Here is a 13,355-nt window from a genome sequence, read left to right as displayed (position 1 = left end):
AGTGAAATTCCATGGTCTCTACTGAGACAAACTATCCTTCTAGCACGGTGAGTTTGAATTATTGTGTTGAGTAAGGTGATCCTTAGTCTGGTACAAGAAGCTATAATTCTAGAGCTTGGTAGTACTTATAACCCCCTCCCGAGAATTTAGTGATCAACATCAGCAACAGTTTGGAAGTTCTTAATCAGTCTTTTCCAAGCCATAGGACGTTAAGTAATTTGTGTTTCAAGCAATCCACAATTACTCCATAGTGCTTATTCACAACACCTGTTGATTATTTGCAATGGTTTATCTAGATCGAATCAACTCAGCAAACACATTTGTTCACTGTGTAACGACATCCCTCGCCCGTCATTAACTGATTCCTTTTTTCAAAGTTCACACGATGGATGAGTGGAAACCCTTCTACATAAAGATTTGTACATTAGACCAGTCTAATTATGATAGTCTAGCCCAGTACGCTTGTCCATTCTGGATTGATCGTTCCAGTCCCATCAAAGTATACGAGGTAGTATATAACTGTGGTGATCAGATTGAAGATCGTCAGCGTGATACTGATATCAGCTGTTGTATCCATGAGGAGAAATCGCACGAGCCAACGATCGACGGTAACGCCTAGTCGTCCCAACCGGCTACCTGATCGTTCAACTGGGGGCTTTTCTTCCTCTTTTACGGCCTCTGTATCCTGTTGATGATCATCTACTGGACGGACTTCTCCTGCTTCCGTCATAGCTTCATTGGCCTCGGTAGTTTCGGTTTGCGGAACAAATAGTTTGCCAATGAGGTTTAAAGCCTTGGCCACAATTATACTGAAGAGAATTGCACAGATCATCGAACCCGCAGCCTGAACCCACTTATCCATCTTATCGGGTACTGGTGGAACTGTAGCTTGCGACTCTGACTGACGATCTTCATGTCTATCCGGCCTTCTTACTGCTGCCAGAGAAATGATGAAAAGCCAAAATGCTCGAACGGGGACAACATAAGGTGAAGCCGAGATATCGAATCGTCGACGCAACGCCACATACAGCAACCAGGTAAGTACCTGTACTATGAGCAGCAAGCTGCACACAAGAGAGGAATATGTGCATACGTGGTAGAAAGCATCTGATAGCTGGAACTTGACAGAGATAATAATGTTATGCCAAATCCAAAGTTGAAAGGGAGCTTGAAATAGTAGCACGAGGAGTATGATGACGTCGAGGTCATTACCTCCTGCATCTGGGGGTGTGAAAGGTTCCTTGGGTTCTAAGCCACACAGGTCGATCAAGAGTCTAGTTGTTGAAGCAAAAAAGAAGACAAAGGCACAGAACTGTGTAGCTGGAACACCTTTCAAGCTGAAGGCCTTGATAGTCTGAGGGAATACCGTGAAAATAGACAGCATCAGCTTAGCTGCAACGACACTGACTTTTGGCAGAGCTCGCCGTACACGTTGCACTGGCTTCGGTTCTCTGAGGACCCTGTAGGTGCTTATGGACAGGAATACTAGATCACAGATTCCATCGAGCAAGGAAACTCCTGGAACACATCGCACTAGATCGATATTGCCGCCGAAAAGATCACGACCTGTCATGCGAATGCTGGTAGAAGGGAGGACAACTGCAGCTGCGGCCAATGAGGCGAGGATCCAAAATGCGGCTTGGCCGCTGACCTCTTCGGGCGATTGTCCTTCCGTAGTCATTATAACTGTGAAGTGAAACTAGTTTTAAACAAATGATAGTGGGAAAATTGGTAAAGTATTTCGAATATCGCATGTTCTCCATGAATGATAAGTGAGACAAGGAGTGGCGCAGCAGGAAATACCGCCCCCACCAGGCAGACACACAATCCTGCTTACCTCTTCTGCAAAGATCTGTGGAGTTTTGACCTTTGCAGTACTATTCCAAGCCAGTTAGATTGACCGAATCTTGGCATTTAACGGTCAGAAAAAGTAACAAGCTTGGCTTAGCTTGTATAGCCGCGACGCGAATAGGGAAAGATAGGTACTCCCTATCGGCCAGGGAAAAAGAAACAAGGCAAAGGAGAGGGGGAAAGTGAGAAATGACGTATGGCAATTATGATTGAAACATGAATTCTCATACCGAGATGAATCCATCTTCTTTCTCAAAATTGTGAATTGTGTCGTTTCAGGGTTCAGATGATATGAACTGTTAGTCTATCTTATCTATATGTTCCATCAATGAGGGTGTTTATTATGATCAAGACAGGATGTTTGGATTGTTGTTTGTTGTATGGTTGGGAGGCGCTTCGTCGTGGTATCATTTCAGATTCGTTCCTTGTTTCATAACGCCTTCAACGTTACATCGGTTCACTGTTGTTGATTCAGACGCTGACCGGCTTGAAACCCTCTATGATCGTGTCACAAACGTTCCTCTGCTCGAATTTTTCATTAGGAGGCAAAGCAGTTACACAAAAAGCTGAGATTACATCGGCCTTCACAACATGCATTGTTAGTAATCGAGGAAGCTTATTCTTTACGCACACGCGCTGCGAGTCTCTTGGCGTATCCACTATGCGGGCAAAGAGAGGATCTATCAGTGCCTCGTTTCGGTCTAGGAAAAAGGAAGTTCAGCATGTGCAGAGTAATTTCTAAGACGCCGGATCTATTAATCCCGGAAACTCGTGCTCGGAGGTCAATGGGGTATATTGTATATCTGCAACACCGATAGCCATCGGTTTGGCTTTCAGGGTGGCCTCAAAATAAGTGGCTAGAAAATACAAAGTAGATCGACAATCAACAATGTTTCCACTCTCTTCCTTCCCATCTCTTATTCTACCATTGCTCTACAATGAACACAGCAGCTCAGCAAAGTATAGAAATATGGCTCCTTTATACGGTCGGCATTGCCATGATAGCCGCACGTGTGTTTTGCCGCACCAAGCTCGTGGGTTATAAGAACTACAATTTGGACGACTACCTTGTTGTACTTGTTGGAGTATGTATGGACTCGTTGAGAAAGTTTCCAGCTAATATTATCGATTAGTTCTTTTGGACTGCGGCAGCCATCTTCGGACGAATATTTATTCAAGATGCCAAAGGACGACATACCTCCGATCTAAACTTCGAGCAACGGAAGAACATGGATAAAAAGGAACATTTGAAATGGGCATATGGCTCCCAAATGTTCCTGGTCAGCCTGATACTCTATGTTGTCATCCTTTGGATACTCAAGTTCAACATGCTTTGCCTTTACAAGCGGGTTGTTCGAGGACTGTGGACGGAACGATTTGTCAAGCCTTTAATGGCACAAGTGGTGGTGTCTCTGGTCATCATCATTTTGACTCTAGCCCTGACATGTCGACCATTCAAACAATTATAGCAGGTTTGGCCAGATCCTGGGCGTAGGTCGAGACCATCTCAATACCTGGGGTTAGGCTAACGGGATGTAAAGCACAATGCGTCCCTCAAAACTTGACCTTTTTCATTCTGATCCTGTCTTTCAACCTCAGTACAGACATTTGTATCATATTGATTCCTATCCCAGTGAGTTTTTGCAATCACTTAAATCACACCGGCTTACTTGGTTTAGGTTGTTCTTGGCATTCAAGCAAACCCTTTAAAAAGGTTCTGCCTGTGCCTCTTATTTAGTTTGGGATTCCTTTGCATGTCTACCGCAATCCTGCGATTTGTTGTTGTATTCAAGGTCAGCATATTCACTACCCTGGTGTCAATTACGATTATACTAATTATCTCTTTATATAGCTTGATATGCACGGCGGATCAGTCATGTGGTCTCTACGTGAGGATTGTATAGGCATATTTGTCGGCCAAGCGCCTATGATCAGGCCTCTTTTCAAACGTCGCTTTTGGAACGTTACGAAGCCTGCGACCTCTATCCCTAGCGTTTGGGGGAAGAACGGGCATTTGCAACATGTTCAACGTCAACTTGAAAGCCATGAACTATATTGGTCAACGCGTAAGCCTAACTCCAGGATACAAGGCCCACACTCAATCACTAGTATTCAGTCTACTACAGAAAGCCAAGAGCAGATTGTGCAGGGAGGTCAGGGACTAATTACAACGCCAGAACCACGGTACGATCCTTCAAATGGGATTGTAGTCGAACGCCAAGTCGATATTGAGGTAGCTGAGGGGTCATACACAGTTGTTGCACAACGGTCAGCGGTGGCGACAGGACAGAGGCGTGCGTAACTCGTTACCTGGCATTATAAAGCAGAGTACCCAGCTTTCTATAACGTTTCCAAATTCATTATCGTTTACTTGATAACCTAGTGATATGTCTGCTGAGGGCAGGTTGCCATATTGTGATGCTTGTTTTCTGCATGTAAAGACTCAGGAGCAGCTCTCGTGATAAACCGCTCACCTGACTGTGATCTCATACTTTGGCAACCACGAGAGGACAAATGAGATAAGGTTATAAAAACTTTACAGGGAGAACGGAGAGACATCGTTCGCGTCAGTCTGCTGTTATTGATACATATCTTTGACAGTCACAAACACACCTTGGACAGGCCTACCAGGCCCCAAGCTCATCTTCAAGCTTGATACGTTCTGGATCCATCTGGCCTGGAATTTGAAGAGAATTCACAAGACATATCAACTACAAGGCCACAGTCTTCAACTTAGCTCTATTCAAAGCATGAAAGGGCCTTCGATCATTCTACTGCGTGATACTATCATCAACAACTCATGAGCCTATGAGCTTGTCAAGAGATTTCCTGAAGTTTATAGCATACCCATTCACCCGAGATTCAAAAAAAGGCACAATAATTACGGTTAAATAATAGTATGCTAGTACCGGAAGCCTGATGAAATCCAGCATAGAAGGCCTTAAGTTGTAAGAAATAAGGTTCAAGACTCGGTATTGACCCACTCCCGGTGTAAGCAAGGTACATTTGATATGGATGATTATATTGATTGGGTCTCTATATGATAAATATACGGCAGTTCCATTAAATATCGTTCTGAGCATAGAATGTGCAAGGTATAGAGTAAATAGATATCTGATCTGGCTCGGTTAAGACCCACTTCCATGACTTTATTTCTCCATAAAAACAATTAGCAGAATGTAAATCTAGACTGGGCGATGGGTATTTCCTAGTAAGCACTATCCTCCTCTCAGACAGATTGACTAGACTTCAGTTGCACAGAAGCAAACTTACTACAGGGCTAATTCATTCTTAATTACCGGGGTGTTGTATGATACTTTTAGGAGCAGACCGACAGAAAATGCAACTCGTCGACGTATAAAAGGTCCTTGCTTGTTGCTCTTAGTTATACTAACTCCAGACATACCATCGATCTTCCTATCTTATTATTCTGATATCTGGTTCTTTTGTTAACCTACGTCTACCCCCGTCTACAACACTTCAACTCTGAAAAAGTACAAAACTATCTTCCGCAACAAACACTTCAAAAATGCGCTTCGAATTCACCTCTCTTGTTGCCTTCCTGGCAACCACTGCTCTGGCAGATCGCATGGAAATATTTACTAAATGCGGAGATACCAGCTGCAATAGTTACGATGGCTGGTTCTACACGGACTACGGTGCCTACAGGGTCAACGCCAACACCGGCTGCAGGGTCCCTGGCGTACCTCACATGGAGGAGTTCTGTATCGACTGGGATAACAGACGCCTCCACTTCCGCTTTGGAGGTCAAGACAAACGGTGTATGACCCAGGACTCTGAGTCTGCCTATGGATGCGGCGCCACGTGTTACAAAACCACTTGGAGGGAGATTCCTTGTTACTGGCGCATGGCCCCTATCCCGGAGGAGCAGCTAGCGACTGAAGTACAATCTTCTGCGCCATCTACTACTGCAGAGGTTAAAGGCAAGAGGGCTGTCAATTTTTGATCGACAGGGTATATCTTTTTTCGTGTGGAAAAGTCAAAGTGTTATAAACCTCGCCATAGAATCGCATACACTTTCTATATCAGGGCCAGTCACTTACATAAATCTAGTGTCCACGTCACTGAAAATATACAGCCAATAGGCAGTAACTGTAGTTACAACAAGCATGACTACTTTAGTGCATTGGTGTTCCGTTCTCATTAGTTAGAATTATTTAGCTTACAAGCAATAAATGCAACTCTTTTTACTACGATTCTCCACATACTTGAACGCACGAACAAAGGAGGCCTAGTCCCCAGCTCGTGGAACATTAAGGGGGCTGGCAGATGGAGCCAGAGTTGCGATGGTATGAATTCACGGAAGAGGTTTCATCAATACATCAAGGACTATCGTTGAATACTTTATTTGCAACTCATCAATCAGGAGAAAAGCAAGCAAAAAGACTGCAAGAAGACTATATCAAGATGATAAAAACTGTCGAAATGGAAATCGTGAATACACATAAAGAAGTTCCAGACCCATCCGTGTGTACTTTACTTGTTCTGTCTTGCCAACGATATCACATCGACCAAGTTTTTACTTGTGACTGCGCTTGCGCTCACTTCGCTCACTGCGTTCGCCCCTCTCGCTTCGGCGGTGCTTCTTGCTGCTTGACGACTTCTTCGTGCCGGATGTCTGGCTCAACAGCGAATGGGCATCCGAGTCGTCTTTGACCTTGGGGGCTGGTTCTTCTGGTGGCGCAGGGATTTCGGGCTCGGGAATGGCCTCCTCTTCCTCCTTAGCTTCGTCCTGATCACTGGCCGAATCCTCCTTCTCCTTTTCCTTCTCCTCCCTGGGCTCCCTTGGTGTTTCCGTGCCGCCAATGACGCGTGGCGCTCTCTTGCTGAGAACTCTGTTTACAGCAAATGCTACCAGGGTGGTGCAAAGACTACCAGCTCCGAGAACTGCTAGAGGGAAATAATCGGCACCCTTCACTCTTCTAGCGATGGTGGTTGCGACTGCAGCTGCTCCGAAGGTCTTGAGAGACGGGAAAGGTGCACCCTTGACTCGAAGGGTGTATGCTGCACCGGCTAGTGATGCTGTCAAGCCAACAAAGGATGTGCTGACTGTGGCTGTTGTCTTCCATGGGCTGGCCTCACGAACAGCGTTTTCGACGTGCCTCAAATGAAGAGTCCCTGGGTAGTCTTCGTAACTAGGCAGATTCATCCAGACATAGTTGCTGCCGTTGTGAGTCTCGCCATGAATAGCAAGGTCACCGATATCGGGGAACTCAAGGGCATCTCGGATAGCGATGGGTCGAGAGCTGGGAATGAGAATATGGAACATGGCCGAGCTGGCGCGTCGTCCTAGTCGCTTTCGGATGAAACGGATGTAGGCAACGAGGGCATCGAGGTTGTCGGAGAAGCCAAGGAAGTTGCTAGGAAGAGGCTTATCCTGTAGCAGCTCGTACAAATCTGCGTGCCACTCTGCATCGGGATGGTAGAGGATGTAAAGATGTCGGTCCGAGGATGCGGATCTGCACTGACGACCAACGAATCTGTAGACATGTCCAGCGAACTTTGCTGGCTCGCTCTGGTCAACCCAAGACTCGGTTTCCTCTGGGGGCTCAATTCCCATCTTTCGGAGGTTGGTGTCATAAACGACGCTGACGTTCCTGGAGCCCAGTTGAAGTCTCCCAAGGAAACGTTGAAAAGCCCTTGTCCACTCAGCGCCACGGCAAACCTTGTCAAGCCCTTTGAGATGAGCATGGACAGTGGGAATAGAATCGTACTCGACGGCCTCGGGGATATCATCGCCATCACCACTCTCGCTATCGTCACCCAGAGCCTTGGCCCGAGCGGCCTTGGCCTGAAGAAAAACCTCAGCATCGAATGGGATTTCATAGAGCTGGTGCATGGCGGCGCCGCCCTTTCCAGCACTTGAAGGGCTGAGGATACGAGCAGCTGCCTCACTGACTCTCGCCCGTCGAGACGACTTCTTGCCGTCGTTTGCACCCATGGTGATGATGCAGATGCAGATGAGATGCGGGGCAATCAGGTGAGGAGGCGATCTGGTCTCAAGAGACCTGTGTTTGAAGCGTTTCTGAGACAAAAAGGTTAGTTGCCAGGGTATTCTTTCGAGTCAAGGACCAGGAAGCGACGAACCTAGCGAATGTAGTAGTTAGATCTGTTTTGCTTTGGCGAGCTTGAGTGGTTCGTTGCAGATCGCGTGTTTAAAGGTATCTCGGTAGATTCAAAGCTAGGGATTATGCCAGTGACCTGGTATCACCATTAGCTAATCACGTTGAGTGATTTGAACCAATTAGAACCGTAAAAGACAAGCTGACTGGAGCATGGATTAGGCGGTGAGGAAAATAAACGGGACTGTTTGTCGAATGACAGAATAAGGAGTGTAGTCTGACACATAGACTAGGTGAGTCTATGATCCAGCATTTCTATTCAGTCCGTAGTTTTCTCTCGACTTCCAATGCCAACACATGATGTGGCAAAGGCTTCACCGCCTTTAGGCTTTTTTTCTCTTTGGGCGTTGGGACGTTTCAGGCTTGATTGACACTTCATCTGACTGCCACCTCATCTTTGCCCGATACATTCCCTCAAGCCTGATGAACAGGGGAGGTCATCCTCCTCTATGACATGTCGATTATTCCTGTTCTTTATCTTCATACGTGGGGTCTGGTACCTGAAGACATTGCGTCAGCGCGGGGTCAAATCCAGGTACGCGTCAGTTGTTTTTAGTCTAGTCTCTATCTCGGTCGCGTCGGAAGATGCAAGCAATACAGACACATGCAATCAAGGTAATTATATTTAAAGCATGTGATCCAGAGTAATTGGACCTGCAACATATCTTCATTTATAGCTGTAGAACTGTCAACTACCGTCATGCACGTGAACAGTCTGTTGTGACTTGCTGATTGAAGAAACAACTTCAAATCAGTTGAATTGGGTCTGAGGAATAGAATCCCCTCTTACTATGAATAGATTATGGACATGCATAACTAATCATGTGGATGATGCTGCACAAACCTCGATAAGGTAGCTCTATGCATCTGATAACCCCTGCAAACCTGAAGGTTGACGTGGTAGATGCGGGTCATGATGCCGATGCCGCTCCAGATCATTTTAAAGAGTCACCATTCAATGACACAGACGCCATAAGACCGAGAACGGCATTCACTCAAGGAAAGTCATAGAGTATTGGAGCATGACTGCTTACATTCTCCTGACTCTCCTAATGTTTCTGTCCTTTGTCTCACATATCACCTACCCTTGAGTTGTTTATTGTTGGCATTCCTGACGCTGCTATTCATGTCCACACGCTCAATTTAATTGAGATAAATAAAAACACCATAGAAACTATACTGCTTTGCCTTTTTTGAAGTTAATTCTACAAATAATATACTACAAGAGATCCATGGTAGGATTTTGTGATTATTGTTGGTAATAGATAATAAACCACAAAAAGCGAATTTCATTGGAGACTGAGGAATTTCACATCTCAACAGTGGACTTTATGTTTCAAAGTTAAAGTGGCAAAAAACTGATATATTCATTAGGCATGTTGAACGATAACAAAAGACTTCTTTTATCGCTTCAGTAAGTAAACCCACGTAATTAAAAACATCAAGACAGTCTTCCATCTATCAGTGTTTCATACACTAAACCTTCAAACACAGACTCTTTGACAACTGCACCGAATCTGTAGATTGTCAGTGACTTCACACGCACATGGAGCTTTACTAGGGCGACATACCCGTGACACTTTACTGCCTTTTTCAGTTTTCTAGCAAGAGCACTCAGACTTCTTGTATCAAAACCGCCAAAGTCTGGCCGACTTTGAATAATGCTCCAAGCCTGAATTGGTGTTACTTCACCTTCACTCGATAAATCTGGCGCTAGACTCAATAATCGTTCAAGCATTTGCTTTGGGAGGCTATTGAACGTCGCTGATATTGGTGGAGGCGAGCTGATGGTAGGCGATGGATAATCGCATGCCGCTATCAGCTGAGCGGAAACAGTCAGGGCATGGTTGCTAGGCTCGCAGGGTTTGTCCAGGTCGCCGTGCAAGTGATCAAGACAAGGCTCCTCAATCCTTCGGATATCTTAGCAGGGATACTTGAGGTATACCATGGAGTAAAAGAGTCACTTACTTTAGCACAAACTCCATGCCTGCTGTTACTTGATCCACATCGCTAATACGACAATTATACGCGACTCCTCCTTGGCCAAATAAGATGGGAGGTCTCTGAAAGCTTTCGGTTATTCCTTGAAAATCGCCAAATGACTCTGGTGATATCATTTGAGGCGATGGGATTGTGTCCCTTGGTTGATTGCTGAGGTCACTGAAGTGAAATGGTGAGGCACCGCTGGTAGACCCTGTGGTCCTTGACAAAGCGACGCTTTCTGAGGGGGGATTGCTGCCATCAATGGCCATACCTATCCATTGCCTTGATAATTGTTGTAGCGCATTTTCGAGGTCAGCACGTAGTTGCTGGCATTCGCGTGTCAATTCTGCTTCCGTGGAGCGCGATTTGGCGAGCTCTTCTTCTAATGTTCTGGTGTATCTATCTTTGCGATTACGATATGTCCTGCCCCACGCGTCAGCATCCCGATAAAGTTCAGTGGTAATTCTTACTGTTGTGCTCGTCGCAGTTGGGCCCGTCTCTTCTCCACTGGATTTTCCTTGGGTTCTGTACAAGCTCGTTAACAGACTGGACAGGGATTACATCAATTGCGACTGACCCCCAGGATTAAAAATTCGAAAGATGTTTTTACTCATGGCGTCTCTAATACAAGCGAATTTGTAGACAGGGAATGGCAAAATAGGAAGAAAAGATTAAAAATCAATCGAGGTAAGACGAGACTTCACCTGAGAGTTTAATGTCATCTTAGTCAGGGTCTGTTGGATACAACGGAGCAGGAGAGCGCTAGATGGGACCAAGTTTCAGTTAAGTCTCGATGAATTGGTTGGTTGTCTTGGCCTTTCGGCTTGTCGGCTTCTGCCACAATTTTAGGTCCAGGGTCTGATGAGAAGATCAAGATTACTAGATTGGGTTTAGCCTTTATGGAGCTTATTCATCCTGTCTCACGGCTAGTTTCTTCATTAATGACGAAGAAATTACAATGACTGAATGAAGTAAACACAGTTGTTGATATCAGAGTAACTCAAGACTATATATATGCCAACTCGTGATGTGATTCACAAATAACAGTTCTATATTATCATAAACGTCTCATACACTGTTATCCTGACAAGCCAATCGCATCAATGTCTCCGACAGAAGATAGGTAGCCATTTCTTGCATTGTCTTCACCTAGGCACATAGTATTATTTCTTATTGCATGTTCACTTGAAAGTACACACTCTCTAGTCTTCCGCCTCGGTTTAATCAATACGCTTAACCATAACTCTATTAATATTAACGACCCTTCCCTGCAAAGTTTCACAAGTTGTTGAACGTTATGGTGGACCTGTTGGTTATTCTGGGGTCCCCCCAGTTGCGGTTAGCAAAACTCCCTGACGTTGCATTGAAACAACAGGTAAAACTGTTCGACGTTGCGCTGGAACCGCAATAAAGAAAGTGTGATTACCCTTCGAGCACTTGTTTAATGCAGGGGTGAAGCCAGACTCCGACAAGCACTGGGGCTGCAAAGTGATTACACGCTTCCTAAAAGGGAAATATCGATTACTTGAACCTGGCGCTTAGAATCTCAGATTGTCAACATGGTTGATGTCAAGATCTTGAAATGGATTTGCTATAAGAATGAATGAATCCTGATCTCCATCCAAATATTCTTACTCAATCCAGTTCAATTCAGCACACTTTACCAGTTTTACTTTCTCAGCAGCCGGCCTGCTATTGATCTTTGCTTGTTCCTACATTCTTTCAGAATTCTATCTTTTTATCTTCAATATGTTTTCTTCAACAACGACTTCCATCCTTCTCCCTACACTGCTGTGTTTGACACAGCAAGTCAGCAGCCACCCAGCATGCCGTCCAAAGATGAATAATGCAGTCACAATGGGCAAGGCTGTCTACATCCTCACCAACGACGAGACAAACGGTGTCCTTGCACTGCCAATAGGCAAGGACGGCACACTTTCCAAGGGCCAAGTTGCAGTGACTGGCGGTGCGGGATCTATCGCTGTGGATGCAGATGGCAACCCTGCCACACCTGACGCGTTGGTTGCTCAATCCTCACTGACAATTGCTGGCAATGTAAGTCTAACATTCTTTTTCGCAACTCTTCCAACATTCTCTAATCATTTACCCCCAGAAAATCTTCGCTGTCAATGCCGGATCAAACACCCTCAGCATGTTGACTGTCTCGCGCAGTGACCCTACGAAACTCGAGATGGTCGGAAAGCCAGTTGACGTCCCCGGCGAATTCCCCAACACCGTGGCTGCTTCCTTAAAGAACAATGTCGTTTGCGTCGGTATGACCGGTGCCAAAGCCGGTGTTTCCTGCAGCAGCTTCTCCAACAAAGGACTTAGCGCCATGGACGAGCTACGCCCATTCGATCTTCAACAGACCACACCACCCATGGGACCTACAAACACTGTTTCGCAAGTTCTCTTCTCCGGCGATGAGAGTATGCTGTTCACAATGGTCAAGGGAGACCCCGCTGTCAACAACACTGGTTTTATGGCATCATTCAACGTCGAGAATAACAATGGGGTGATGTCTGTTAGCAAGAACGAGGCTCGAAGCTCCCCCGAAGGAACAGCTGTGCTTTTCGGTTCACAAGTCATTGCTGGCACTTCCAAGGTGTTTGCCACGGATGCTTCGTTCGGTGCCGCAATCCTCGATATCGACGCCAACACATGCGAAGCAACAACCGTGGCCACTGGAGAAGTTGAGGGTCAGGCTGCGACATGCTGGGTAGCTATTTCCGATGTCACAAAGACCGCATTTGTCACTGACGTCGGCCGTAACCGAGTTGTGGAGATGAGCCTTGACGATGCCAGCGTTGTGTCTGAGCTTGACTTGACCTGCAATGGTGATCCTGGTCTGATTGACTTGGCTGCCGCTGGCAACTTTATTTACGCTCTTTCCCCCGGTAACGGTACCACTGAGGCTGCCGTAACTGTACTCGATGTTTCTGGTGGTTCAGGCTCAGCAAAGATGGTTCAACATTTTGAGCTGAAGGGTATGGCAGGAAAGACTGCTATGGGTATGAAGGTCATGATGTAAAGTGTCAGTTAGTGTGTTGAGTAGATATCGTTTTAGTAATAAGAAGCATTGAAACAACAAGTTAACTTATTCAAGAGCGTGCTAGTAGTGGGATTCTTCTAGTGGGAGGTGACCGAATCTACTTGGCATTTACTTTAGGTGATTAGTGTTTCATATTAATACCATCTATATGTGACCAAACATAACAAATGAAGTACACGTCGCGCTGTAGGATGCGACTCTACCCTGCCCTGGTTCCCGCCCACGAATGTTAGATTAGGTCTTATAAGGTTTCAAGCGCTTCCATGAACACATTTTTAGATGTTTCAGAGCATATTACGGCTTTGTTTTGGGCCATCCTTGTCGAC

General features: G+C 45.6%; 6 protein-coding genes across 6 annotated transcripts; 3 read left to right on the top strand and 3 right to left on the bottom strand.

Annotated features, from left to right (window-relative positions):
* Window positions 1-198: 198 nt before the first annotated feature.
* Window positions 199-2,117, bottom strand: EDB82DRAFT_43853 (uncharacterized protein). The gene is made up of 2 exons (XM_065607778.1): window positions 2,082-2,117; window positions 199-1,877 (listed from the first exon to the last, which is right to left on the bottom strand). The coding sequence occupies exon 2, from the start codon at window positions 1,679-1,681 to the stop codon at window positions 449-451; it is 1,233 nt and encodes a 410-aa protein (XP_065465540.1). The 5' UTR covers window positions 1,682-1,877; window positions 2,082-2,117; the 3' UTR covers window positions 199-448.
* Window positions 2,118-2,789: 672 nt separating this feature from the next.
* On the top strand, window positions 2,790-4,153 carry EDB82DRAFT_543309 (uncharacterized protein; the record flags this gene model as incomplete). The annotated part of the gene is made up of 5 exons (XM_025730847.2): window positions 2,790-2,936; window positions 2,985-3,297; window positions 3,393-3,484; window positions 3,531-3,644; window positions 3,704-4,153. 5 exons carry the CDS (start codon window positions 2,790-2,792, stop codon window positions 4,151-4,153), a joined length of 1,116 nt encoding a protein of 371 aa, XP_025589931.2.
* A 1,115-nt stretch (window positions 4,154-5,268) lies between these two features.
* EDB82DRAFT_550547 (uncharacterized protein) lies at window positions 5,269-5,818 on the top strand (the record flags this gene model as incomplete). The annotated part of the gene is made up of 1 exon (XM_025730849.2): window positions 5,269-5,818. Exon 1 carries the CDS (start codon window positions 5,381-5,383, stop codon window positions 5,816-5,818), a length of 438 nt encoding a protein of 145 aa, XP_025589933.1. The 5' UTR covers window positions 5,269-5,380.
* Window positions 5,819-6,192: 374 nt separating this feature from the next.
* EDB82DRAFT_486286 (uncharacterized protein) lies at window positions 6,193-8,041 on the bottom strand. The gene is made up of 2 exons (XM_025730850.2): window positions 7,960-8,041; window positions 6,193-7,897 (listed from the first exon to the last, which is right to left on the bottom strand). The coding sequence occupies exon 2, from the start codon at window positions 7,811-7,813 to the stop codon at window positions 6,392-6,394; it is 1,422 nt and encodes a 473-aa protein (XP_025589934.1). The 5' UTR covers window positions 7,814-7,897; window positions 7,960-8,041; the 3' UTR covers window positions 6,193-6,391.
* Window positions 8,042-9,336: 1,295 nt separating this feature from the next.
* EDB82DRAFT_486284 (uncharacterized protein) lies at window positions 9,337-10,770 on the bottom strand. The gene is made up of 5 exons (XM_065608267.1): window positions 10,555-10,770; window positions 10,448-10,502; window positions 9,963-10,400; window positions 9,566-9,904; window positions 9,337-9,511 (listed from the first exon to the last, which is right to left on the bottom strand). Exons 1-5 carry the CDS (start codon window positions 10,589-10,591, stop codon window positions 9,436-9,438), a joined length of 945 nt encoding a protein of 314 aa, XP_065465539.1. The 5' UTR covers window positions 10,592-10,770; the 3' UTR covers window positions 9,337-9,435.
* An 855-nt stretch (window positions 10,771-11,625) lies between these two features.
* EDB82DRAFT_532537 (uncharacterized protein) lies at window positions 11,626-13,055 on the top strand. The gene is made up of 2 exons (XM_025730852.2): window positions 11,626-12,032; window positions 12,091-13,055. Exons 1-2 carry the CDS (start codon window positions 11,727-11,729, stop codon window positions 13,006-13,008), a joined length of 1,224 nt encoding a protein of 407 aa, XP_025589936.1. The 5' UTR covers window positions 11,626-11,726; the 3' UTR covers window positions 13,009-13,055.
* Window positions 13,056-13,355: the final 300 nt, after the last annotated feature.

This window comes from Fusarium venenatum (genome assembly GCF_020744135.1).
Source record: "Fusarium venenatum strain MPI-CAGE-CH-0201 chromosome Unknown EDB82scaffold_1, whole genome shotgun sequence".
Lineage (NCBI taxonomy): Eukaryota > Fungi > Ascomycota > Sordariomycetes > Hypocreales > Nectriaceae > Fusarium > Fusarium venenatum.
This window is presented reverse-complemented; position numbering and strand designations above follow the sequence as displayed.

Coding starts and splice junctions, on each gene's coding strand:
- EDB82DRAFT_43853 (XM_065607778.1), bottom strand. CDS start 1,681: ATGACTACGGAAGGACAATCGCCCGAAGAGGTCAGCGGCCAAGCCGCA.
- EDB82DRAFT_486286 (XM_025730850.2), bottom strand. CDS start 7,813: ATGGGTGCAAACGACGGCAAGAAGTCGTCTCGACGGGCGAGAGTCAGT.
- EDB82DRAFT_486284 (XM_065608267.1), bottom strand. CDS start 10,591: ATGAGTAAAAACATCTTTCGAATTTTTAATCCTGGGG. Junction 10,401..10,447: donor CAACTGCGACGAGCACAACA/GTAAGAATTACC, acceptor CGCGTGGGGCAG/GACATATCGTAATCGCAAAG. Junction 9,512..9,565: donor AAGGCAGTAAAGTGTCACGG/GTATGTCGCCCT, acceptor GACAATCTACAG/ATTCGGTGCAGTTGTCAAAG.
- EDB82DRAFT_532537 (XM_025730852.2), top strand. CDS start 11,727: ATGTTTTCTTCAACAACGACTTCCATCCTTCTCCCTACACTGCTGTGT. Junction 12,033..12,090: donor CACTGACAATTGCTGGCAAT/GTAAGTCTAACA, acceptor ATTTACCCCCAG/AAAATCTTCGCTGTCAATGC.